The 24,201-nt window shown below is 66.1% G+C and overlaps 5 protein-coding genes across 11 annotated transcripts; 1 reads left to right on the top strand and 4 right to left on the bottom strand.

The window, feature by feature from the left end:
- Positions 1-796: 796 nt before the first annotated feature.
- Positions 797-3,315, bottom strand: LOC128145378 (cytochrome b-245 light chain). Its single transcript, XM_052795314.1, has 6 exons — positions 3,128-3,315; positions 2,427-2,496; positions 2,127-2,201; positions 1,782-1,865; positions 1,624-1,705; positions 797-1,527 (listed from the first exon to the last, which is right to left on the bottom strand). The coding sequence occupies exons 1-6, from the start codon at positions 3,183-3,185 to the stop codon at positions 1,345-1,347; spliced, it is 552 nt and encodes a 183-aa protein (XP_052651274.1). The 5' UTR covers positions 3,186-3,315; the 3' UTR covers positions 797-1,344.
- A 457-nt stretch (positions 3,316-3,772) lies between these two features.
- Positions 3,773-6,708, bottom strand: MVD (mevalonate diphosphate decarboxylase). Its single transcript, XM_052795292.1, is given in 11 exon segments — positions 3,773-4,028; positions 4,306-4,414; positions 4,498-4,613; positions 4,703-4,921; positions 5,141-5,215; positions 5,411-5,485; positions 5,487-5,611; positions 5,694-5,840; positions 5,938-6,052; positions 6,167-6,237; positions 6,603-6,708. Coding segments are annotated over 11 exon segments (1,203 nt in total). The 5' UTR covers positions 6,673-6,708; the 3' UTR covers positions 3,773-3,947.
- Positions 6,709-8,912: 2,204 nt separating this feature from the next.
- SNAI3 (snail family transcriptional repressor 3) lies at positions 8,913-10,674 on the bottom strand. The gene is made up of 3 exons (XM_052796494.1): positions 10,489-10,674; positions 9,485-10,007; positions 8,913-9,094 (listed from the first exon to the last, which is right to left on the bottom strand). Exons 1-3 carry the CDS (start codon positions 10,672-10,674, stop codon positions 8,913-8,915), a joined length of 891 nt encoding a protein of 296 aa, XP_052652454.1.
- A 1,271-nt stretch (positions 10,675-11,945) lies between these two features.
- On the bottom strand, positions 11,946-19,650 carry RNF166 (ring finger protein 166). 6 transcript variants are annotated; one of them, XR_008236448.1, is made up of 6 exons: positions 17,850-19,035; positions 16,860-16,972; positions 16,371-16,485; positions 15,711-15,818; positions 13,312-14,717; positions 11,946-12,977 (listed from the first exon to the last, which is right to left on the bottom strand). XR_008236448.1 is itself a non-coding variant. In XM_052795298.1 (6 exons), the coding sequence occupies exons 1-6, from the start codon at positions 19,631-19,633 to the stop codon at positions 14,652-14,654; spliced, it is 774 nt and encodes a 257-aa protein (XP_052651258.1). In that variant the 5' UTR covers positions 19,634-19,650; the 3' UTR covers positions 11,946-14,651. The 6 variants fall into 6 exon arrangements, 5 of the variants coding, with proteins under 5 accessions (XP_052651258.1, XP_052651261.1, XP_052651257.1 ...); XM_052795298.1 differs by adding an exon at positions 19,419-19,650 and having other exon boundaries at positions 11,946-14,717; positions 17,850-18,006; XM_052795301.1 differs by adding an exon at positions 19,585-19,603 and having other exon boundaries at positions 11,946-14,717; positions 17,850-18,006.
- Positions 19,651-19,818: 168 nt separating this feature from the next.
- CTU2 (cytosolic thiouridylase subunit 2) lies at positions 19,819-24,183 on the top strand. 2 transcript variants are annotated; one of them, XM_052795287.1, is made up of 15 exons: positions 19,819-19,921; positions 20,096-20,170; positions 21,420-21,498; positions 21,586-21,645; positions 21,721-21,781; positions 21,981-22,090; positions 22,183-22,454; positions 22,533-22,668; positions 22,812-22,943; positions 23,053-23,144; positions 23,245-23,336; positions 23,419-23,500; positions 23,586-23,652; positions 23,733-23,791; positions 23,887-24,183. In XM_052795287.1, exons 1-15 carry the CDS (start codon positions 19,839-19,841, stop codon positions 23,948-23,950), a joined length of 1,464 nt encoding a protein of 487 aa, XP_052651247.1. In that variant the 5' UTR covers positions 19,819-19,838; the 3' UTR covers positions 23,951-24,183. The 2 variants fall into 2 exon arrangements, with proteins under 2 accessions (XP_052651247.1, XP_052651248.1); XM_052795288.1 differs by having other exon boundaries at positions 19,875-19,929.
- The last annotated feature ends 18 nt before the right edge of the window (positions 24,184-24,201 follow it).

Genomic DNA, 24,201 nt, shown 5'->3' with positions numbered 1-24,201 from the left:
GTGCACCCAGTGCGGCAGGGCAGGATGAACTGGGAGGCGATAGAGAAGGTAATGGGGCAGGGGGGTGCCCCACACCCCCCCCCAGCCCCAGGATGGGGGGGACCAGCCCCGGCACTCGCAGCATCCCACCACCCACACCTTTCCCACGGTTCTGCCCCCGGGCACCCACGTCCCACGGGCCCAGCGCCACCTGCTGGGGCCACCCCACGTGCCCTGCCAGCACCCACGGGTGTCCTGGGGTGTCTGCACCCCCCCACCAGACCAGGGGGTTACTTGGGGGGGGGGGGGGGGGCAGGTAGAGGGGAGCCTGGAGCTGCTGCTGATGCCCAACGAGATCAATACCACCGAGCAGCACACGGTCCCACATCACACCTGGGCACTCCAGTGGGAGTGGGGAGGGAAATGCCCCCCCACGCAGACACTACTTTCCCTGCCGGGGGGGTCACCCCAGGCTTTGGGGGCTCCTCTGGGACACGCTGTGCAGCTGCGCTGCAGGTCCACGTGCCAGCGCATCTGTCCCCGAAACTTCACTCCACCTTTAGCTCCATGGAAGATTTGAGGACGGCACAGCAGCATGGCCCCCCCTCCCCGCCATAGGTCCCCTAAGGACATCTCCCTGTTCCCCCCTCCCCACAGCAGGAGGGACAAAGCCCTGCAGCGGCCGCATTCTGCACGCCCTCACCCCAGCTTCAGCTGCACTTGCCCATAATTGGGCTATTTGTCCTTAAAACCCCCCCAAATCCAGCCCCAGCAGCTGCAGCCCCCCCCCCCGGGGGAGCAGGAGGCAGGGGGAGACGGCGCTTTTCCCACCTTTTATTGCAACAGCGACCGCAGAAGTGACAAAAAACAGCGAGAGAGGGTGCAGGGAGCAGAGCTGCCTGATCCCCCCCCATCCCCGTGGGGCTGTGGGGCCTGGGGACCCCTCGGGAAGCTGGGAATTCCCCGGAGAACTGAGGTTCCCCAGGGATTTGGGGATCCCCCAGGGAACCAGAGGCTGCTTGGAAAGCTGGGGTCCCTTCAGGGAGCTGAGCACCCTTAGGGATTCGGGGATCCCCAGGAGCTGGGGATCCCTTGGGGAGCTGGGAACCTCTCAGGGAGCTGAGCATCCTCAGGGATTTGGGGACACCCAGGAGCTGGGGACCCCTCAGAGAGCTGAGCATCCTTGGGGATCCAACAGGAGCTAGGGAGCCCCTGGGAGCTGGGGACCACTCCAGGAGCTGAGCATCCCTGGGGATTTGGGGACCCCCAGGAGCCAGCCACCCCAGTTTCCCACCGAGGAGCCGGGGTGCAATTGGGAAGCGGGAACACGAGCAGCGCAGCAGCGGCAGGAGACCCCCCCCCCAGTTACTCAGCTTCGACGGGGATGGGGTTCACCTGCCCCCCCACCTCCGCCGGCTGCTTCTTGCGGGTGTCGGCGGGGGGCCGGGGCGGGGGGTTGCTGGGCGGCTGCTTGATGGTGTCCCCCACGTGCGGCCGCTCCCGGGGCTTCTGCTCGATGGGTCTCCACTCCTCCCCGCGCACCGCCGCCTGCAAAGCCATGGGGGCCATCAGGGGGGGACCCCTTCCTCCAGCAGGGCCCCCAGCCCCCCCAAAATCCCCCCCCCAAAGCTACTCTGCACTCACCAGCAGGTAGATGCCGCTCGCGATGCCCAGGCAGACAGTGCCCAGGATGGTGGAGAGGAGGAAACCAGCGGGGACGGCCAGGCTGTGTGAGAGACTGGGGGTTTAGGGGGGGCTGGGGGGGGCTGCACCCCAACCCCAACCCCGCACACCCCACTTACGCGGCGTGCAGGATAGCTCGGATGTAGTAATTCCTCGTGAGGGGCCCAAACACCTTCACCACTGCCGTCAAGTACTTCTGGCCACTGCAGAGCAACACCGGGGGGGTCAGAGCGGCCGGCCCCCCGCCGCTTGGGGGACACCCAGCCCCGAGGGACCCCCATCTCCTCACTGCCCCTGCATGGGGCACCCCACGGAACCCACCCATGGGATCCAGCCCTGCTCCCATCCCACTGCTCCCGGCCCCGGTGCTATGTCTGTTTCTGGGGGGGGGGGGGGGGGGTATCAGGACCCCCAGTCACAGGGGTGAGGGGCAAGGGGGGGACACACCACTTTTACTTACTTACCATCTCTCCATGGTAGAACCCTTTTTCCTCTTGCTCCTGGGGTACTCGAGCAGGCAGACCAAGACGCCTGCCACGCTGCGGGGGGGGGGGGTGTCAAGGAAAGGGGTGCTCGGGGCCAGGATTAATCCCTAGGCACAACCCTCGCCCCAAAAAAGGGCTGTTCGGGGCAGGGAAAGAGTGATTTGAGCCCAGACCGGGGAGGAGGAGGATGTCTCCCCCCCACCATCCATGCCTCCCACCCTAACCGGGGCAGGGTTTTTCCCCCAAAACCAGTCCCGGGCATCCTCTCCACAAGGATACATGGCGTACGCTGCGAAGTACCAGCCCTTGAACTGCCCTGCCACGGCCACGATCCCGCCCGTCAGCATGACTGGGGGGGGGACAGAGAGGGGCTGGAGGGGTCCCTGCCTGAGGATACGCTGTCCTCCCCCCCCCAAACCCGGGATACAAACCCTCAAACCGGGATAAAGCCCCCCACACCCCCCCGGGATTATGGCCCCGGGGACCCCCACGCGTGGGGAAGCGGGGAGATGCTTGTGTGCGGGACCCCCCCGGGATTCAGGGATGGGAACTGGGGGGTGGGGGGAACTCCAGGCTGGGGGGGCTCTGGGGGAAGGTTTGCCCCACTCTGGCTGCCCGGCGTGGCCAGGAAACCTGGGGAGAGGGGGACGAGGAAGAGGAGGAGGAAGAGGAGGAGGAAGAGGAGGAGGAAGAGGAGGAGGAAGAGGAGGAGGAAGAGGAGGCTCTAGCCCTCTTCCCGGCCGTCCCCGGCGCTTCCCGCTTGCGCTACCCCCAGCTTCCCCCGGTCGGTGGGGCCGGGCCCCCCCCGGGGACACCCACGACCCGTGGAAGGGGGGGGGGCACACAGGGGGTCCCTGCGTGGGGCGGGGGAGCTCAGACCCCTCTGCAGCACTCCGGTCCCCGTCACCCAACCAGCCCCTGCACCCCCCCCAGACCCTCAATCCTCACCCCCAGGACCCCCCCCCCCCCCCCAAACTCACTGAGCCCGGCCGCCAGCGCCTGCTCGTTAGCCCACATGGCCCACTCGATCTGCCCCATGGCTCGGCCCGAGTCCGTTCGGCTCGACTCGGCTCGGCCCGGCCCGATTCGGCTCGGTTCGGCTCGACCCGGAAGGCGGATGCGACGCTACGATGTAACCAGACGCTAGCCACGCCCCGCTTCGCCCGCGGCCACGCCTCCTCCAGCTCCTAAACCACGCCCTGATTCCACAGGCCACGCCCCCGTGGGGACCGGCTCCAGCCACACCCCCCCCCCCCCCCCGCAACGGGACACAGCACCGGGGCTATACCGGGGCACAGGGGCCGTGCGGGGACAGGACCACCCCCACAAAGGACACGAGGGGACAGGGGACATGTCGGGGTGACGAGAGGAGTGGGGGGGGACAGGATCAGCCCCGCAAGGGACATGGAGGGGGGGGGACAGGGGCCATGTGGGGTGACAAGGGGGTCACAGGGGGGCAGGATCAGCCCCGCAAGGGACACGGGGGGGACAGGATCAGTCCCAGCAGGGCCAGGCGCAGCCGTGAGGAGGAACCCCCCCTATCTCCAACCCCCCACCCCGCAGCCGGCGATGTGTGTGTCCCCCCCCCAAAGCACCCACAGAGCCCGTACACCCCAAAACAGCGCTGCAGCCAGAAAAACTCTTATTTCCTTACAAAAGAGTAAAAACCAGCCCCAGGAGTCACGTCCCACCCTGGGGCTGGGGACGGCTTTGCACCGGGCCGGACTCAGCACCCTGAGCCCCCCCGTCCCGGTGCATCACGGCCGTCACCGGCGGTGTCACCGGCGATGTCACCGGGGCTCAGGCACGGCGGCGGGGCAGCCCGTCCGCTCCCAGGAGGTGCTGGCCGGGGTCATCCACAAGCTGGGGGCCGGGGCCAGGCTGTGGGGCAAAAGATGGGTTAGGGGCAGCGGGGGCCAGATCCTGGCACCACGGAGCCCCGCTGCCTGCAGGGACCCCCCCCCACTTCGGGGCTGTAGGGTAGCTCTGTGCCCCACGGACCCCAAAAAGCCGCCCCCTTGGTCTCGCCACTGGGAACGTGTCTAGGGACGGGGTCCTGTGCACCCCTGGGGACAGGGATGGGGTCCCACACCCCCCCGCAGAGGCCAGGCAGATGGGTCCCCCTGCCCCACGTTTACCCCCCCCCCCAGCCCCATACCTTGGTGTGCAGGATGTACCGGACAGCCCCCGGCACCGGCTCCGTCACCACGGCCGCGAGCAGCTCCTCCGGCAGCGAGGCCGAGCCGACCGGCAGCCCTCGCACGAACCTGCGGCACGGCGGAGTGCTCAGTCCCGAGCCCCCCCGCCATCCCGCTGCTTCCCCCCCAGTAAGAGATGGGATTGGCCTTACTGGTCCCCGTTGGCGGCGGGGGGGAAGCTGCGTCTCACCACCTCCACGAACTCGGCCACGGTGTCGGCCAGCGTGAAGATGACGGCGTTGGGGCCGGCGTCGAAGGTGTAGGCTACCTGCGGCGGGATGAGGAGGGGACATGGTGACGGACCGCGGCACCACAGCAAACCAGAAGCCCCGCGGGGCCGGCGCGGCCAGCCGGTACCTTGGTGCGCCCGTGGTGGGCGTTGAAGCGGTGTGCCAGGGCGATGATGTGCCGCGAAAGGTCGTTGAGGTAGAAGATGGGGGGGAAGGTGTCGAGGCAGGTGGCGTGGAACTGGTTGCTGTCCCGCATGGCGAGTTGCCCGAAGCCCTCGAAGTCCCGCTCACGGATGTGCCGCATCATCAGGGCCAGGCGTTCTGGCACCACCGCCTCTGCCCGGTGCTGCCGCGGCAGGTGGGTCGCGGTCACCCCAATTCGGCGACACCCACCTTTGGGCTTCACTCAGACGGCACCACAGGAGCAACCTCCCCCCCCACCGCCCCGCCATGCCCTCCAGCACAGAGAAATGCCCCCCTCCGAGGGAAACGGGACCCCAAACCCTGCCTGCAGGCAGGAGGCAGGCAGCTTCCCCGGGGCAGGATCAGGCCCGTTGCCCCGTACCTTCAGCAAGGGGCTGGTGTCCACGCTGGTCTGCATCCCCGCCGTGCTGCCCACCTGCTTCTTCTCCCCACTGACCTGGGGGGGGACGACACAGACAGCGGGACGTGAACCCCCCTGAGCCCCCAGACCCACCAAGGGGGATCCCCTGAGCCCCGGGGTCTGCACCCACACGGGGTTGGGGTGCTCCCACCACCCTCTCCCTGCAAATCCCACCCAGCCAGGGGGGGCGGTGGGTACAGCCGTGCCCCCCACGCTCCGCCAGTCCCTCACCACCAGGACGAGGACCCTGAGCTCCGGCCAGTGCGTCTCGGGGGCCACTTGGTGGGCGAGGCTGTCCCTGCCGTCCGGTCCGCTCGCCCCGCTGCCACTGCACGAAGCCCCCCAACATGCTGCGGCAGGCGCTGCCCGAGCCGCGCCGCGCCACCTCCGACAGCTCGCCCTCCACGCCGTACAGCCGCGCCAGCGCCGACACTGCGGGGAGGGGATGGGGTCAGCGGGGAGAAAACACCCCTGCCACCCCGCTCCCGGTACCCCCAAGTCCCCGCTCACCCACCCAGGCAGGCGTAGCCGGCGGCGGAGGATGCCAAGCCGGCGGCGGTGGGGAAGTTGTTCTCGGTGGCGATGTGGATTTTGTAGGAGAGGCTGAGCGGGGCTGCGTCCTCGTCGCTGCCGCCCCGGCGCTTACGGGCCAGGCGCCGCACTACGAGGGGACAAGAGCCAGGCGAGGGGGGAGGGTGGTCGGTATGGGGGACACCCTGCCCGGCTCCCCGGGGTGCCCGGGGTGGGGGGACACTCACCCTCCCGCAGGCAGGCCTGCAGCCGGGGGTGCCCCACGTCGGCCTCCTCCCCGTTCAGCCACAGCCGGTCCTCTGCGAAATCCCGGCTGGCGGCGGCCGTGGTGGTGGTCTTCAGCTGCCGGGGAGATGGGGGGGGTGTGAGCGCAGCGCGTGGGGGTCTCAGCAGCCCCCCCATGCACAGGGTGGGGGGGCAAAGGGGCTTGACCCTGACCTGGACCCCCACACCAACCTGGTCCTGGTGCAGCGTCACGCTCAGGGAGGAGTTGATGGGCAGGATCAGGTCGTTGTCCCGCTTGCCCCCTGCAAGAGATGGCGCGGCTTGGCACGGCGCAGCATTGCGTGGCACGACACGGCTCAGCATCAGCGTGTCACAGGTTGGCTCGGCACAGCTCGGCACGGCACAGAGCTGGCACAGCTCGGCTTGTCATGGGTTGGCTTGGCACACTGCACCGTGGCACGGCACGGCATGGCATGGCACGGCACCTTTGCTCACTCCCACCCCCGGGCAGGTGCCAAACCCGGACCCGGCCCCGCCACCGGCCCGGCCCGGCCTGCCCCGCACCCGGGGGGGGGCTGTCGGGTGTCTCCGTCCCGCCTGGTTCCCCCCCCCCCAGACCGAGGGGGGGTCCCGGCCGCAGGGACAGCCTCCAGCCGCCCGCACTCACAGTACTTGATGACGGCGATGTTGACGGGGGCCGTGCAGGTGACCATGGCGAGGCCCCGCTCCTCCGCCATCTCGCCGCCGCCGCCGCTCCCGGCAAAGGGGCGGACGGCCTCAAGCCCCGCCCCCGCACCACCCAGGTGACCGTCGCCCGTGGCGGGTTCCCGCCCTGCCATTGGTCGGCGCCGTAGCGCCCGGCTCCCGACGCCCAATGGCAGCGATCGGACCACAGAGCGGCCCCGCCCCTCCCCGCCCCCTTGCCGGCGCCGGTACGGGCATGCGGAGGGCGCCATCTTGGAGTCGGGAAGGAGCTTGCGCATGCGCCGTTGGGGACCGGCGGGGGCGGGGCCGAGCCGGTGCTGCCAGTGCCCCACCAGTGCTCCCAGTGCCCCTCCAGTGCTCCCAGTGCTCCCCAACCAACACCCCTCTGCCCCCAACACCCCAGTGCTCCGGTGTTACCCCGGTGCTCCCCGTGCCCTCAGTACACCCAGTGCAACACTTCTCCCAGTTACCCCAGCACTGCCCCAGTGGTCCCAAACCCCCTGTACCCCCCCCCCCAGTGCTCCCAATATCCCCGGGACTCCCCCAGTGCTCCCAGAGCCTTCAGGGCCCCCAGTATCCCAGCGCCTCCAGTGCTCCCAGTGCTTTCGCAGCCCCCACTGCTCCCAGCATGCCCAGTACCCTGATATCCCAGTGCCCCTCCAGTGCTCCCAGTGCCCTTGGCATCCCTTCGGTGCTCCCAGTCGCCTTGCGGTGCTCACAGTGACCCCAGCAGCCCCAGACCCTCCAGTGCTCCCAGCTCCCCCTCCCAGTGCTCCCAGCTCCCCCCTCCCAGTGCTCCCAGTGCCCCCAGCACACCAGAGGCTGGAAGCCACCCCCCCCCCGAGTGGCCCCATCCCACCCCCACAGGCAACCCCAGCCGGGCCCCGCCATATGTGCGTGTCCCCCCCCCGGGGGTATTTTTATCCCCTGGTCGCTCACTTGCAGTGGAAAATATCCCACAAATCCGGGTGGCGGGGGGGGGACACGCCGGGCACGTGGGTGACACCGCGGTGCTGGTGGGCACAGCCCCGCTCCCACGGGGTCACCGCCGGTGGGGGGGTGCGGGTCCCATCCCACCCTGAATAAATACCCAAGGGGATGAGGGGAGCAGCAGCATCCCCCCCCCCGCCACCACCGCCGCCCCTCGCCAGAGCGGGGACCTTTGGGGACCCCCTCGGTGGCGGGGTGGGGGGTCCCTGGCTGTGCCCCCCCCGGGGTATTTATAAGCATTTTCCATGGGCGGGAGGGGAGGGCCCGGCACGCGGCTATTTTGGGGTGTGGGATTCTTTCCCCCCGCCGCCGGCACAGGTGCGGGGCCCGATTTAGCCGGGCAGAGCTGCAAATAGCACGGGGTGCACGCGGCGGCTTCCTCCGGCACCCACCCAAATCGTCCGTCGTCCCCCCCCCCCAGCCATGCACCCAGCGCCTGGGGTGACACCAGCGGGGACGGGGCCGTCCCCACCGCCACGGGGCCGTGGGGAGGGCGACGGGATCCCCACGGCGAGGACGGTCCCGCCACCATCACCCTGAGTCTCACCGCGCCGCGGGGACGTCAGGGTCGCTGGCGGGGTGTCCTTGTCCCCATCGTCTCTGCCGTCCCAGTCCTGGCCAGGCTAGATCCCAGTACGGCACTGGGGCCACGCAGCCCTGAGTCCCAAAAGGCCACCGGGTCTCTTTTTTGGGGCACGAGGCCGGCCAGGACCCCTGCTCCATCCCTCAGCCGTGCTGTCCCCAGGCAGGGAGCTGCAGGGATGCAGGAGAGGACGGAGGATGCTCTACACATCACCCAGAGGGGCTGGCAGCCGGACTCCGGCCGCATCCTGCGCCGGGGCTGGTGGGACACAATGCCGGCCAAGCAGGGACATCCCCGGCAGCACTAAAGGACACTTTCTTCGCTCACACCTGCGGTGCTCGGCTCCGCTTTTAATGGCTCTTGCGATGTAAGGGGTGAGAATCCTCCCCGGTGCCCAAAAGAGGTGCGGGAACGGGCCAGGCACCGTGTCCCCCAGAACCACCGGGGAGCAGCCGCGGGGCTTCGGTGACCCGCTGCCAAAGTCCAGGTAGTCCCGTCCGATGCTCCCGTGTCCCTTCTTGGGGTGTTGCACCGGCACGGCATGGCATGGTGCGGCGTGGCATCGCGTGGCACGGCGCGGCACGGCACAGCACGATGCGGTGCGGCACGGCACAGCACGCCGCAACATGGCACGGCGCAGCATGGCACGGCACGGGGCTCGCTGCCCTCTCCGGGGCGGCTGTGCGCGGTTGGGGGGGCTCAGGACGTACCGCAACACCCCCCCTCCTCGTGCCGGGCCAGCAGCGACATGCGGGAGAAGGTCCTGGCGCAGGCACGGCACCGGTACTTCTTGACGTCCGAGTGGGTCTGGAGGTGGGCGCGGAGGTTGGAGCGGTCGGCGAAAGCCCGGCTGCAGTGGGGGCAGGCGTAGGGCTTCTCCCCTGCGGGGACACGTGTCAGGGCCCCCCCGTACCCAAGGTCACCCCGACCCCCCCCCCCCCATCCCCATCCCCTCCTGCATCGCTCTCATCACCTTTCCCTGTGCCTCCCCCAAGTGCTTCCCAGGAATCCCCCAAACCCATCGGTGCCTTCCCGGTGGGCAACGTTAGAGTGGGACCTGCCAGGGGGTCTCCCACGGGACTCACGGTCCATGCCAGCACACCAGCCCCCCCCCAGCACCGGGATCGCCGGCCGTACCCACCCCAGGCAGGTCCCTCCTAGAGAGCAAGCCATGCCAAACCCGGACGGACGGCGATTTTGCACCCATCGGCCCCAAAAAGCAGAGGTGCCGGCAGGACCAGCAGCAACCGGTGCGGGGGTCCCATCCTTACCCGTGTGGGTGCGGATGTGACCCTGGAGCAGCCAGGGCCGGGAGAAGGCTTTGCCGCAGAGGCGGCATCGGCAGGGCAGGGTGTGGGTACGGATGTGCATCTTCAGGGCGCCCAAGCTGGCGTACGCCCGGGCGCAGTGCCGGCAGCTGAAGCTCCGCCGGTGCGGCCCCCGCCGCAGGGGCAGGTTGAGGGTCTGGATGTCCTTCAGGGGGTTGCCCGGGCTGTGGGTGCCCATCGGGATGGGGGAAGCCTTGGTGTCGGGGGGCAGCAGGAGGGGGAAGCGGGAGAGAAGGCGGCCGCGGTCCTGCAGGCAAGGAGGAGCGGGGGGCACGGGGGGCTGGCGGTGGCCGGGGGGGAGCAGCCCCCCGCAGTCACACAAGCCGTCGAGCTCTGTGGGAATGGGGAGGGGGTTAAGGGATGAGGGATGGCAGCCGGGCTGCCCAGCCGGTCCCCGGAGCCCCCCTTGGGGGTCACGCACTCGGCAGGGGTTCATCTGCACCAGGTCACCCCTCCGCTCCCACCCCTGGGCACGGCAGAACCAAGGCACCCACCGCAAAACAGAGCAAAACCAGTCCTTTCACCCCAAAAGGGGAGTCACAGACACCCCCGGTGCCTGCTGGAGCCCAGCTTGTGCCTGGGTGCCAGCTCGCCTGGGGCTGGATGCACCCCAAAATCTGGGCATCCCCTCGGGCAGCATGGCCGGGGGGGGGGCAGGCACCATGCTGGCAAGCACCCACTGACTTGCTCCTGTCCCCCCCCGCCTCCCAGCAGCACAGGGACCCCCATATGGGTGGGGAGGATGGGGGTATGTTGGAGGGGAGGGTCCTGCATGCCTAGCCTTGGGAAGCCCCCAGGTGACCCCAATTCTCCCCCCCCCCCCCCCCCCCATCACCAGCATCTCTGCCCAGCTGGCCGAGCCACCCGGGATGGGGCTGACAGCGTGGGGGCACGGAGCCAGGGAGTCCCCCGGCATCTCGGCACAGGGCATCACCCCAAGCTCAGACCGGGGAGTCCCTGCCCACCGCCGGGGTGGCAGCAGGAACTGAGGGTCCCGGGGGGTCCCGGGGGGGTCCCGGGACCCCCCGGTGCAGGTGGAACCGTGCAGCCTTACCGCGAGCGCCGGTGTCGAGCTGGCCGTAGTTGGGGATGCGGGTGCTGGAAGGCTTCTTCACCAGGAAGGAGCGGGGCATGGCCGGACAGGCAGGGTGACAAGGCAGGGTTGCGTCCCCGTGTCGTGTCCCCACGCCGTGTCCCCGTGTGTCGTGTCCCGACGGGTGACGGCAGATAAGGCCCCGGGGCTCATTAGCATGGGCAGCCCCCGGGGAGCCCCCGGGCCAACCGCTGCCCGAGGGCTGGCCTTGGCTGCCAGCAGCACAAGGGACGGCATCGGGGACAAGCCCTGTCCCCCGCCACTGTCACCCCACGCGCCCCGCAGACGGGCTCCCACTGCCCACAGCATCCCCCTGCCCAGGCTGGCTCACGCCCGGCATAACACCCCCCCAGCTCCCGACACCCGGCTGGGGTAGGACGGAGCAGGCACCCGGGCTCACGGGGACCCCCGACACCCCTTTTCCCCGCAGGGACGGGTAGCCCCACATGCCCGTCCCCTCCGCCGTGGTGCCCTCCTGGCCCCAGAAAGGCTCGCAGGGGCTTCTTTGGGGAGGACCGGGGAGCAGATAAGGCAGTTCCTCAACGCCATCAGCCCTGGCCGTTGTAGCCCCAAGACTTTTCACTGCCCCCGGGGGACAGGAGCCATGCTCTGGCCAGCGCCAGGACAAGGGTGAACACCCATACCCCTCCAAGGGGACACCAGTGGCTGGTCCCAGGATTGGTCCCCCAGGGAGGGGGACGCCGGTTCAGCCCGTGCCCAGGCTGGAGGGATCGGCTGCGCGGAGGCAGCCCGTGTCCCTGGGGAACCCCGACAGCCCCGTGGGGGCTCGGAGCCAGGACACCTCCCAGGGACATCCGCAGAAGGCCAGCGAGGCTTTGGGGACAGCGCACGGTGCCAAGTGTCCTCCCCCGTGTTGTCCCTCCGAGCACCAAGACCCGGCTTGCCAGGGAGGGGGCAAGGCTGTCAGCAGCAATGCGCACAGCTGGGGGGTGCCAGGAGGGGTGCGGGGGGGATCCCCGATGCCCCCAGGAGCAACGCCAGCCCCCGGCAGGTTTGGCAACACTGGGCACTGGGACAGCGGGTTGTGAAGTGCTTGGTCAGAGGGAGATAAGGGCTGGGGGAGCGTGGTGGGGGGAACCTAGGGCAGGGGTGATGAAATGGCGTTGCCAAACCTTCTGCGGCCGCACCGCTGCCATTAACGGGAGGAGTTGACGAATCGGGGACAAAGCTGTAAAGACAAGCTCTGCGTTTGGGGAAGGAGCAGCCCAGATAAGCCAGGGTGGGGGGCACCCACCCCCAGCCACATCCCGCACCCCAGAGCCACGGCAGAGACCGCACAGGGAGGCCACCTGTGGATGAAACTGCCTTTATTGAGAAAAATGGTTTGCTACAAATACGTCATTGATTTTATTCTTTTTCAAAAAACAGTACGTCTCGTTAAAAGTTCTAGTTATGCAAAAAGTCGCAGGTAACACACTAACGAGCACGGCCGGTGGCACGGCGGGAGCCCCGGCACAGCCCGGCCGGCGGCAGGCAGAGCCAGACCTGACCCTGCACAAAGTGGGGAGAGGCAGGAGCTGCCTGTGCAGTGCAGCGCCTGCCTGCACCCTCGCAGCCTGGGCCCTTAAAGTGCTTTACAAAAGCAGCCGTTGCTGCCCCTGCTCTGGTGTTGCAGGGCAAAAAGGAGGAGGAGGAGGACGAAGGAGACAGAGAGGTTAATAGTGCTGCCCCAGAGGCAGGGAGCTCCCTGCAACTGAGAGCTCTGATGGAGGCTGCTCTGGGACCCGAGGGTCCCAGCTGAGGATGGGACAGGGAAACCCTCCTGGGTCCCTTTTGGGAGACGCCAGTGCTCTCCGTCCCACCAGGGACAGCCCCCAGGCTGGGCAGGTGCCAGCAATGCCATGCTGGTAAGAGAAGACCCCATCCCTCCTCGCTAGCGGGCTTGAGGGAGGGGAGCGGAGCAGCTCCAGCCCTTTCCCTGCCCTCTGCCAGGGGAGCGGATGGTCTCTGCATGCTCCTGGTAGGGCTGCAGGTGGCACGGGGGAGCTCACAGGCCCCCAAAACACCCAGTACTATTTAAATCAAAAGTAAAAAACAAGACAGTATTGCTAGAGCAGAGCTGGAGCTGGAGCCAGGCCTTGGATAAACCACGAAAGGGCACTTCTCCAAGCAGGGACACGCAGAGGGATTGCTCTCCCACACCTCTTTCTCTGCAAACCCCTGCGGGAACGCGGCACGGCTGGTGCTGTGGGATTAGTGCTGAACTAGCAGGTCTGCGGGTATCACACATCACCGCCTCCCCGCGGTTCCTCCACCGAGAGCCTTGGGCTGATCCCGTCGCTGGTGTGACCCCAAAGGGTGTCGGGGTCCCTGCAGGCAGCTCTGCACAGGGGGGCCACGCTCAGGCTGGCAGCAGCCCATCCAAGGCCTGGCAGAGGAGATCTCCCTGCCACCCTCTCCCAGCCCAGCAGAGCAGAGGAAGGGGACCAGGGGGGACAGGTCACCGGGATGCTATGGAGCATCTCTCAGATCAACATCTGCCCAGGTGTGCCCTATACCCAGGGAGAGACCTGGGAGAGGGAAACGCAATCCCCTATTTCAGGGGGACAAGATGCTCAGCGTTGGGGTCTTGCATGGGCAGACGTCCCTCCCACACACCCATCGCCCAGACACAACCCGGCTGCTCTGCACCGAGTGCCAGCGTGCCACAACTAACCTGCCTGCTCCCTCGCTGCCCGCTCGCAGAGACAAAACCATCGCTCCAGATTACGCCCTGCCCGCGGCCACATCCAGCACTGCCACAGAAGCTCTGCCTGCAAGGGTTAAGCCATCCCGAGCCTGACCACGCGTCCTGGAGAGGGTTAGCAGCTCAGAGAGCACGGCTGGCCAAGCGGCTCTTGGAGAATGGAAGTGGTGCCGCTGCTCCTCAAAAGGGCAGCCCAGCGAGCTGCTTGGCAGCCGTTCCTCCAGCTGACGAGGTGCTGCTCTGACCCGGCCTCTCCTGCATCACCACCCGCCTGCGGAGAAACACGACGACAAGGGAAGGGAACGGCCCCAAAACAACCGAAGAGGACACCCGCGATCTTCCCACGGCCCCCGCGGAGTCCCACCCGCCGGCCCAGGGTCCGGCTCCTGCTTCCTGCCTGATTTCAAATCCACAGCATGTTCATTTGTTTGGGTTTTTTTTTTTTTAAAAATATACTTTCTTAATAATGTTCCATAAAAATACTCTTGTCCCCGGTGACGGATATTGCAGTGTGAAGAGTAACAGCTTCTGTTCCCACTCTATAAAACGTGGAAAAGGCATCACGCCGATTAATGTAGAAAAATGCAAGAACTCAGTATCACAAGAGCTGGTACAAAACGAGGAAGGTGAGAGTTTCACTGAACGCCGGACACCGTCCCCATGGACTCCTCCGAACCCGCTGCCATCACAGGGCACACGAGGGCAACCGTCTCGCCCTGGGATTCAGCCTGGCCTGGGCAGTAGCAGGCAAAGGAGGCAGCTCCTGCCTGCAGCATGGGGGACGGGACAGACCGACGTCTCTGGTAATAGCCTTGCAGAGTTTAAAAAAAGATGCTCCGTGCCGTTTTCTTCCTTTTCAAAAAGGATGTGGATAATGGCAGTTTCAAAGTAGGGCATTTCTGCATAAAATGCATCATAGTTTTACGTACCTATTCAATTGCAACAGAGAGCATGAAGACAAATGGTGCCAAAAAGCATCTAATAATAAATAGATCTGGATACAGGTATATACTCCGTATACGGATATGAAATGCCTAACCGAGGAATGATCCCAGCCCTTCGGCGCCGACTCCTCTCTCATCCCAACAGCGGACGTCTCTGCTCACTCGCCGGTTCAGTGCGATGCTAAAGAGACTCCACCTTCTTAAACAAGGTGGGATTTGCCCAGGGAGGAGAGGGAAGAGAGGTGGCAGCGAGTCTCCGGGTGTGCCGGGGGTTGACGAGCTCTGTGCCTCCCTGGCAGGAAGGCCAAGTGTGCAAAAGGAGTCGGGGTGATGAGGGGGGTCTGAACCGATGCTCCACAGTCACCCTCAGTTCTCAGAGAGCGACAGTGCCAGGGCAGCCTGCAATGCTGCCTCCTCATCGATGTTATAGTCCTAAAAAAAAAAAAAAAAAAAGAGGGGCGGTCAGAAGAGTTAGCACGGCCAGGCCGCACAGTGTCCATCAAGCAGTGGGGGTAGCCCGGGCAAGGAGCCCTTCCTGCTCCTTATCGTGCTACTGAGGTTGCGAGCCTCCATCTCCTCTGGCACACAGGTCCCAGGAACGTCGTGCTCTTTGGGATGTCCTTTGTGCCCACGGTCCCTCTCCTGCCTGGAATCTGCCAACATCAGCCTGGCTCTTAGACCCGGCAGCAGGCAGGGAGGAAACATGCCCACGCAAGAAGCTGTGGCCAAAGCACAAAGCTTTCTAGCAAGGCCACGGGCTTCTCCAGCGCTCCGGTTCGGGTTTATGCAACACAGCGATCGCTCCCTAAGTGGGGATATTTCTCTGTAAATATTTGGAGGTTCCTTTCCCTGACATCTAACGGCCCTGCAATAAAAGCAGGATGCTAACAAAACCTCCCCTCGGTCCCAAGGCTGGGCGATCACACCCTAACCCCCACACAAGAGGGGTCAGCAACCCTCTTAGAGTGGGGCCATGGACCCCCCCCAAGGCCTGAGGCTGGGCTGCTCCCCTCCCACTACTTTCGAAGCCTCAAAGAAAAGGGCTTTTGTGCTACAGTTCCTCAGGGGAAGAGTTTAATGGAGCACGCAGAGGAAACAACCCATCTTCACGGAGAGCAATAACATTTCCCTCTCCTCCTTCAGAGACTTCTTCCTGGTGCATCTGACGATGACCAGCTCGAGCACACCCTGGGGCAGGTGGGGAGCCCAGCCCCACACCCATGGGGGTCTCCCGAGTGGGGCTACGCGTGCACCACATGCCTCCTGCAAAGCCCAAAGGAGGATCCGTCCCCTTCCCATCGTGAGGGGCTGCACAGCGGGACAGGCCGGTCCCGGCACGGGAAGGGAAGGGCTGGTTTCATCTCCCAGCCGCTCAGCAAGGGACATGGGGAAGATGATCCCGTTTCGGCTCAGAGCTGTACTCACCACAAAGGTGTCGTAGGAGAACTTGTGCCTGTGGAGGAGGTGCTGGAGGAAGTTGGCACTCTTGTAACTGGGGTCCCCCCAGGGCATGGCTGAGCAGACTGGGCACACCTGCAGCAGGCGGGGACGACAGGGAGCCATGACTCGCGGGCACAGACCCCTCCGCCTCTGTCTCTCGGAGAGGCGAGTAGTGGTCCCCCCCCTTTTCTGACAGAGGGTGATTTGCAGAGGATGCGCTAAATAGGGGGTCCCTCAACCCCCTGAGCAGATCCCTCGGTGCACAGAGCCTCTGGCATGTGACCCAGGCTGCTTTCAGCTCACTGATAAATTACACGCGCATGTAAGCAGAGCTGCAAGTTCCCCACCCGGTCAACCCAGCAGGGATGGGGAGAGGAAATCCAGCACCATCCAGGTTGCAGGCACAGGAGGATGGAGGCAGCTTATTCCAGAGAGCCTCTAGCAAAGCAAACAGAGGCAGGTCCCCACCTCCCATCAAAGGCATTTAAAACAAACTAAGTGAACTGGAAATACAGTTGTACTTTACGCACAGCAGCAGCTCTGCATGCCAGCAGCCTCGGCTGCAGTATCAGCTACAGTGTATTTGGATTTCCAGGAGTTACCCCGCACAGAACCAGCCCGTCCCCACGCCCCGGCATCACTCACCACTTTGTTGGGGTCGTTGCGGTGGTTCTCCATGCAGTGCTTCACCAGCTCCTGCTGGTCCAGGTTCCGGGCCCCACAGTACGGGCACACGAACGTTGAGCGATTGGGAATATTGCTAAAGGGAGCAAGGACAAGCTCAGATCCCCCAGGAAGGGCTGGATTGACTCCTTCCAAACTAACCCAGCTGCCCCCTGCTCAGCTTTGTGATACCGACCCACAGCAGAAACCAGACCAGCCTGTTCCCACCCCAGCCGCGGGCTGAACCACCCTGGTTTGGTCGGTCCTTCCTCTGGCACCATGATAAGAAACACAGGGCAGCGCAGGGGCTGCAGATGCCAGGAGGGAGAAGGTGCTGACCTTTCTTGCTGTGAATACCCAAGAGAAAGTAAAACACATGCTTGGATTTTAGGGCTTGTAATGAAGACAGAGGGGAACATCGGTGCAGTTTGCAAGGAGGGACAAGTTTCCCTACCCGACGCACGGCAGTACCTGGGAATAGGTTGGGACGTGGGGACAACTGGAACGAACTTGGGGCAGTTGGCCATCTGCTCCTGCACCTTCGCACAGGATGAGACGTGAGAGCGCATTTTCGCAAGGGTCACCTGGAGAACAAGGAGAGAAGAAACGTTCCTGCAGGCTGCGACACCTTCCAGATGCAGCGCTGGAGCCTCCGCTACAGCTCGGGAGAGCAGTTTTGGTCCACCAACATCAAAGCAAACACTGGTCTGTGCAGGATGGCCCGCACCAGCGTGGAAACGCTGCACCAGCCCCTCCCCTTCCTTGCAGGACTGGGATTTGGGGTTGCAGGCTCGCTGCACGTGTCCCCAGAGGTCACACACAAGCCACCCAGGCTGCATTATTGTAGCACTAGCTCCATTTTCCTCTGCAAAAGAAGAACTGCTGACAGGCAGAAACCCCAAACGGCTTTGACACCGTCCAGGATCGCTCCTGGGCCACAGCCAGGGAGTTACAAGAAGATCCCCAAAGTTAACGGAAGCCAGAAAACACATCAGCGGAGACGCACCATGAATCACAGCTTTACAGCCGGTCCCAGAAGCGTCCCAGATCAGACTGCCCCAGGCTGGTTCAGCTTCCCCACGGCCGTTGGGATCACTGCACCTTAAGCGAGAGCTAAATCCTTACCCTCATTAGGAGCAGCAGCAGAGCTGGTTTGTCTCAGCCTCTCCCGTGTTGTAGGAAAGACCTCAGCCTGCTTTTGAAGGTCCCCACTGTCTAATAATAGCTCTAGTCTGCCGACAAAGGCAGCTAAGAGAGAGTGCCTCTGTCTCTGCACCTGGCTCACAGCAGCAGCCGTGACATGCAGGGAACACCACACCTCGCAGGCGCAGTTTGGGGACCCGCTGAACAGGGGACTCCGCGAACCCAACCGCGGACAGCAAGCGACCTCCCTCCTCCGGCAGCACGGCTGCGGGATCGACAGCGGGACGGGGACAGGCAGCCTTCCCCCGCCAGCTTTACCTTCTTGCTGCAGCCTCTGCAGGGAGCCTTGTAGGACGAAAGCTGTTTCTCCACGCTGGAAGCCTTTTCCACCTTCTTGGGGTCGAAGGGCATGCGGCAGAGCGGGCAGAGCGGGGATGGCACTTGCAGGCAGGGTTGCAGGCACTCCCCGCAAAACCTGGGGGCACAGAGAGCAGCGTCGAGTGGCCCAGCAGCGTCCCGGCCCAGGAGGAGGAGGAGGGCAGAGGGGTAAGCAAGACCCCAGCCCCAGGGCACACTCGTTCTCGGGGACTCCTGCACTCCCCAGGCTGCAGGGCAGCCCCAAAACCCAGGGATTGGCATCCACACTGGGAGGAACGGGACAGAACCAGGAGCTTGGGAGAGGGCACGGGGAGGCCAGGCACAGCCCAAGCCCTGAAGGAGCTCACTGGACGTAAAGCCGGGGCGCAGACAACGCCGCTGCTCCGAGACCCGCATCCGGGAGCGGATTTGAAGGGAGCCAAAATAAAAACCGGTGCCGAGCATCCAGGCCGGACAGGAATAAAGCGAGCGAGCGTGTCAGAGCCACGGCTCACCTCCTTTCAAGGTCCCTTACGCCTGCAGGAACGCGGATGAGAAATCAAAGCAGCGGAGAAGAAGCGTGAGGGAGGCAGCCCCGGGCAGGAGGCAAAGCGGCTCCGTACCCACAAAGTCAATTGTCACAGGGGTCCCTGTCCCCTCCGCCTGCCCACCCAGCTCACGTCACCCAGAACGGCGGGGGGGGGGGGGGGGGAACGACACGTTGCTAAGCCTCTGCCGCTGCACGGGGGCGGGGGGGCAAAGTCACGGTGCTCCTTGCTCCGGCATGAAGTGCCCCCAGCCCCGAAAGAGCTGGGGGGGAGTGGAGGGGGACCAAGCAAAGCCACGGCCTCCACGAGAGACCAAGGTGTCCCAAAAACAGGCTGTGAAAGGGGGGACAAGGAGATGTCACCGAAACGCTGGGGTGATGAGTAGACCCCAGCTCCCCGTAGCAGCACCCACGGGTGGCCTCTTCCCAGGGGGCCAGGGCACAGAACCCGTGGGTGGCCCAAACTGGGGGGGGGGGGCTGGGGCAGGATTCCCACCCAGGTAAGACCCCCAGCCAGCACTGGGGGAGTTCCTGGGGGCAGAAACCAAGTCTGGGTGCTGAGGGAGAAGGGGGCTGGGGTCGTGGGGAGGGGGGAAGGACCCCTGGGTGCACCCCACAGAGGGTCCGGGCTGGGGGGCAGAAGGTGGGGGGGTACCGGGACAGGGCAGGACCCAGCTCCCCAGGAGGGGAAGGGGATTGGGGCTGGGGGGGCAAGGAGCCCGGTGGTGGTGGAGCAGCTAGGGGTGGGAGGGGGGGTCCCGGGGCCGAGCAGCGGGACCCAGGTGTCAGTTGAGGGGTGGGCTGGGGGTCCCGGTACCGGCTGGGGTCACACGGTAGAAGGCCCGGAGGGGGTCCCGGTGCAAGCAGAAGCGCCCAGCGAAAGCGATAGCTCCGACCCCGGAGGGGGAACTGGGACAGACCGGGGATGGAGGGGGGGTCCCCTCCACCGCCCCCGGGTCCCCCCACCCCCCACCCCGGCTCACGTGTGTCCGCAGCCCGCGATACCGACGGCTCGGTGAAAAACCTCCAGGCAGATGGGGCAGCTGAACTGCGCTTCCAGCGCCTCGGCGGCGGGACAGGAGGAGGAGGAGGAAGAGGAGGAGGAAGAAGACGAGGTGTGCGTGTGGGGGGGCGGCCGGGGGGACCCACCCGGGGCCTGAGGCCGCTGCGCCGCCGCCACCAGCAGGTTCCGCAACATGGCGGCGGCGGCGGCGGCGGGGGAGAGGAAGGAGGGGCGGTGCCCTGACGTCAGCGCGCACCGGCGCGTCATCGCCGTGCGCCGGGGAGCGGCGCTGGGGTGGAAGGGAGCGGGGGCCGCCATGTGCCCTGACGTCAGCGCGCACCGGCGCGTCATCGCCGTGCGCCGGGGAGCGGCGCCGGGGTGGAAGGGAGCGGGGGCCGCCATGTGCGAGGCGGCGGGGGATGATGGAGGGTGCGGGGAGGACGCGGCACCGGCACGGCGCCGACGACGAGCCCCGGGAAACAGGTGGGAAGGTCGGTCCGGGGAGCTCGGGCTGGGGGCCCCGGCGCCGCTCCCGGTGCTGTCGCCGGTCGCCGTACCCCCCCGCCTCCCCCGTTATCCCTCCGGTAGCCGCCCCGTGCTGCTCCCTCCGGTGCTACCCCCGGTGTTCTCCCCCCCCCCCCCCCCGTGTCCCCGCAGCCACCCGCGGTCCTGCGTGAAGTGCGGGCAGGGCTCTGCCGCCCTCGTCATCCGCGTCGGGGACGCCTTCTGCCGGTGAGGGACACGGACCGGGCGGGACGGGACGGGGGCGGCGGTGTGCGGGGACACCGGGGCTTGGGGACATCGGGTCTCTGGGACATTAAGGTTTGGGGACATCGGGGCTTGGGGACATTGGGTCTCTTGGACATCGGGGCTTGGGGACATTGGGGCTTGGGGACACGGAGCTCGGGGACATTGGGGCTCGGGGACACGGAGCTCGGGGACATTGGGGCTCGGGGACATTGGGGCTCGGGGACGTTGGGGCTTGGGGACACGGGACTTGGGAATATTGGGTCTCTGGGACGTCAAGGCTTGGGGACATTGGGGCTCGGGGACATTGGGGCTTGGGCACATTTGGTCTCTGGGACATTAAGGCTTGGGGACATCGGGGCTTGGAGACATTGGGTCTCTGGGACATTGGGTCTCTGGGATATCAAGGCTTGGGGAAACGGGGATTGGGGACATTGGGTCTCTGAGACATCAAGGCTTGGGGACATCAATGCTTGGAGACATTGGGTCTCTGGGACATCGGGTCTCTGGGACATCAGGGCTTGGGGACATCAGGGTTTGGGGACATTGGGTCTCTGGGACATTGGGGCTTGGGCACATTTGGTCTCTGGGACATTAAGGCTTGGGGACATCGGGGCTTGGAGACATTGGGTCTCTGGGACATTGGGGCTTGGGGACATCAATGCTTGGAGACATTGGGTCTCTGGGTCATTGGGTCTCTGGGACGTCAAGGCTTGGGGACATCAGGGTTTGGGGACATTGGGTCTCTGGGATGTCAAGGCTTGGGGACGTTTAGTCTCTGGGACATTGGGGATTGGGGACATTGGGTCTCTGGGATGTCAAGGCTTGGGGACGTTTAGTCTCTGGGACATTGGGGCTTGGGGACACGGGGATTGGGGACATTGGGTGTCTGAGACGTCAACGCTTGGGGACATCAGGGTGTGGGGACATTGGGTCTCTGGGATGTCAAGGCTTGGGGACATTGGGTCTCTGGGACGTTGGGGCTTGGGGACATGGAGCTTGGGGACATTGGGTCTCAGGGATATCAAGGCTTGGGGACAGCAGGGCTTGGAGACAAGGGGCTTGGGGACAGCAGGGCACAAGAATATTGTGGCTTGGGGACATCGGGTCTCGGGGACATTGGGTCTCTGGGACATCAAGGCTTGGAGAGAGGGGGCTCAAGGACTTTGCGTCCTGGGGACATGGGGGCTGGGTGCCATAGAAGATGCCATGGCTCAGGGCCGTGTCTCCGCAGCGGCTGCTTCCGCGAGTACTTCGTGCATAAGTTCCGTGCAATGCTGGGCAAGAACCGCGTCATCTTCCCGGGAGACAAGGTACTGGGGGGGGGGTGGGACACAGAGGTGTGGGGGGGACCCGGGTGGTGGCACCAGGGCCGGTGACCGTCCCTCATGTCCCTGCAGGTGCTGCTGGCGTTGTCGGGCGGACCGGCATCCAGTGCCATGCTCCGGCAGGTCCAAGAGGTGAGAGTGGGGGTGATGGGGGGACTGGGGGGGGGGTACAACTCACCCACCCCCCTCACCCTGCACCTCTGCCAGGGGCTCAGCCGGGAGACGGCCAAGAGACTCCGCTTCATCCCCGGCCTCATCTATGTTGACGGTAAGGATTAACCCTGCTGCCCATTTGCTGCCTGCTCCTTGCCCCGCTGCCTGCTCCCAGCGCCGTGCCCAGGGCTGGGGGCTGCCGCCAAGCCCAGGGAGGCTGTGGCATCCCGGGGTGTCCCCCTCGCCCCGGGGATGGGGTGGGTGCCCCTTCCTCACCGTGGCGGCGGCCCCGGTGCTGCCCACCTGCCTTGCAGAGGGAGCGGTGCGCGGGCAGAGCCCGGCACAGCGGGAGGAGAGCCTGGCTCGTATGGAGACCCTGCTGCAGGCGACCGGCTTCCCCTACCACCTGGCCCACCTGGAGCAGGTATGGGGATGAAGTGAGGGGGGACACGCCGGGGCAGGGGGACACACCTGGCTGCCCCCAGCCCCACACTGGTACCCATCTCTGCCCCACAGGCGCTGGAGCTGCCCGCATCCATCTTGCGGCCGGGGCCGGGGGGTTCCGGCGAGCCCGGCCCCTCCTACAAGGAGGCTGTGGAGGGCTTCATCCAGCAGCAGCGGCAGGAGGGGGACGGGGACGGTGGCACCTCGCTGCCCAGCCTCAGCACCCGGGTGGGGGATCCGCCTGCCCCCCGCCTGCCCGCCGCTGCCCGCACCCAGGAGCTGCTGCGGCTCTTCGAGGCCGTGGAGACGCCGACGGCGAGAGAGGAGCTGCTGCAGATGCTGCGGTGAGGGGCCGATCCTGCCCGGCGTCGGCACCACGCGTGGCGCGGTGGCTCTGAGCTGGTGTCGCCTTGTCCCCCCAGGATCCACCTCATCCTGCAGACAGCCCGGACCAGGGGCTACACCAAGGTGATGACAGGCGAGAGCTGCACCCGCCTGGCCATCAAGCTCCTCACCAACCTGGCGCTGGGTCGCGGTGCCTTCCTCGCCGTTGACACGGTGAGCAGCCTGCCGGCACCCTGTCCCCAAGCTGGGGATGGCGATCCTCACCTGGAGGGGTGACACGATGCCGTGGAGGGAGGCGGGGGGGATGATCCGCGGCTTGGTGGTGGGACGGTCCCTCGGCAGCCATGCACCCGCAGGGCTTCGTGGACAACCGCCACGGCGACGTGATGGTGGTGCGTCCCATGCGGGAGTACATGGCCAAGGAGATCGCCTTCTACAACCACTTCTTCGACGTCCCCACCGTCATCGCGCCGCCCCTCCCCACCAAGGTAAGGACATCCCCCGTCCCCTGGGGGGGGGGATCCCGAGCTCTGCGTCCCCATGGCGGGAACGGGACCCCCCCCATCCTGCCCCTGCCCTCTCCGCTTGCTCCCCCAGCGCCGGGAGAAGCCCAGCATCCACCGCCTGATGGAACGCTTCCTCCTGGGGCTGCAGGAGGATTTCCCCTCCACCATCAGCACCGTCTACCGGTATGGTGTCCCCTGCACGGGGACGCCCCGGGGTGAGGGGGGTGGTTTGGTTTGAGGGTGAGCGGGGTGCACACATTTACCCCCCCCATGTTGGCTGCAGGACGGGTGAGAAGCTGAGCCCGGCTCCGGCCAAGGCGAGCAGCGAGTCCCAGCGCTGCCTGCTCTGCCTGTGCGCCCTGGACATCGCCGGGGGTGAGTGGGGGGGGTAATAGGGGATTGGGGGGGGCAGGCATGCACCCCCCCTAGTCATACCCCTGCCCTCTGGCTCTTGCAGAGGAGGAGTTGGCCCTGGAGCCCACGCTGATCACGGAGGAGCCGGAGGGGAACGGGTGCTGCCAGGACACGGCGGCAGCAGGGTAAGAATTTGGGCGGGGGGGGGGGATGCCGTGCCGGGACCGGGGCCAACCGTGCCGTCACCGCTGAGGGTCCCTGTCCCCGCAGGGCTGAGAGCAGAGCTGCCTTCATCCCGCTGCTGTGCTACAGCTGCCGCCTCACCTTCAAGGAGCTGGTAAGGCTTTTGGGGGACAGGGGGGGCGGCTCTCCTCCTCGGGAACGGGGGTCCCCGTGCCCACGGCCCCTCTCTTGCAGGGTCCCCTCGCCACGCTGCCGCCCTACGTGCGTGCTGAGGCCCAGCGCAGGATCCGCAGGTGGGGGGGATGACGGGGTGGGGGGGTGTCCCCTCCCCGCCGGCTCAGCCCCCGCTGCCACGTGCGTCCATCCACACCGTGTCCGTCCTTTGCAGAGCAGAGATGGAGCAGCAGAGCCAGGAGGTCCCGCTGGAGGATGAGGAGCCCGGCGGGAGCTGAAGGGGCTGAGGACAGCGGGGGATACAGACCCTCATCCCTCGGGGGTACCGGTGGGGCAGGGTGCTACCCCCCCCATCAGGGATGCCCCATAGGATGGTAGGGAACCAGAGCTCCTGGGGAACGCTGGTACCCAGGTTAGCTGCTTTTACACCCCGTTTTGGTTACCCCCATTCAGTGGGAGCCAGGGGTGCTGGTACCCCCCGGGGGCAGCAGGTCCCCAGTCCCACCCAGCACCCCCCATCTCCCCACCC

Source organism: Harpia harpyja, chromosome 9, assembly GCF_026419915.1.
Source record: "Harpia harpyja isolate bHarHar1 chromosome 9, bHarHar1 primary haplotype, whole genome shotgun sequence".
Lineage (NCBI taxonomy): Eukaryota > Metazoa > Chordata > Aves > Accipitriformes > Accipitridae > Harpia > Harpia harpyja.
The sequence above is the reverse complement of the archived record's forward strand: the minus strand, read 5'-3'. Positions and strand labels throughout refer to the sequence as shown.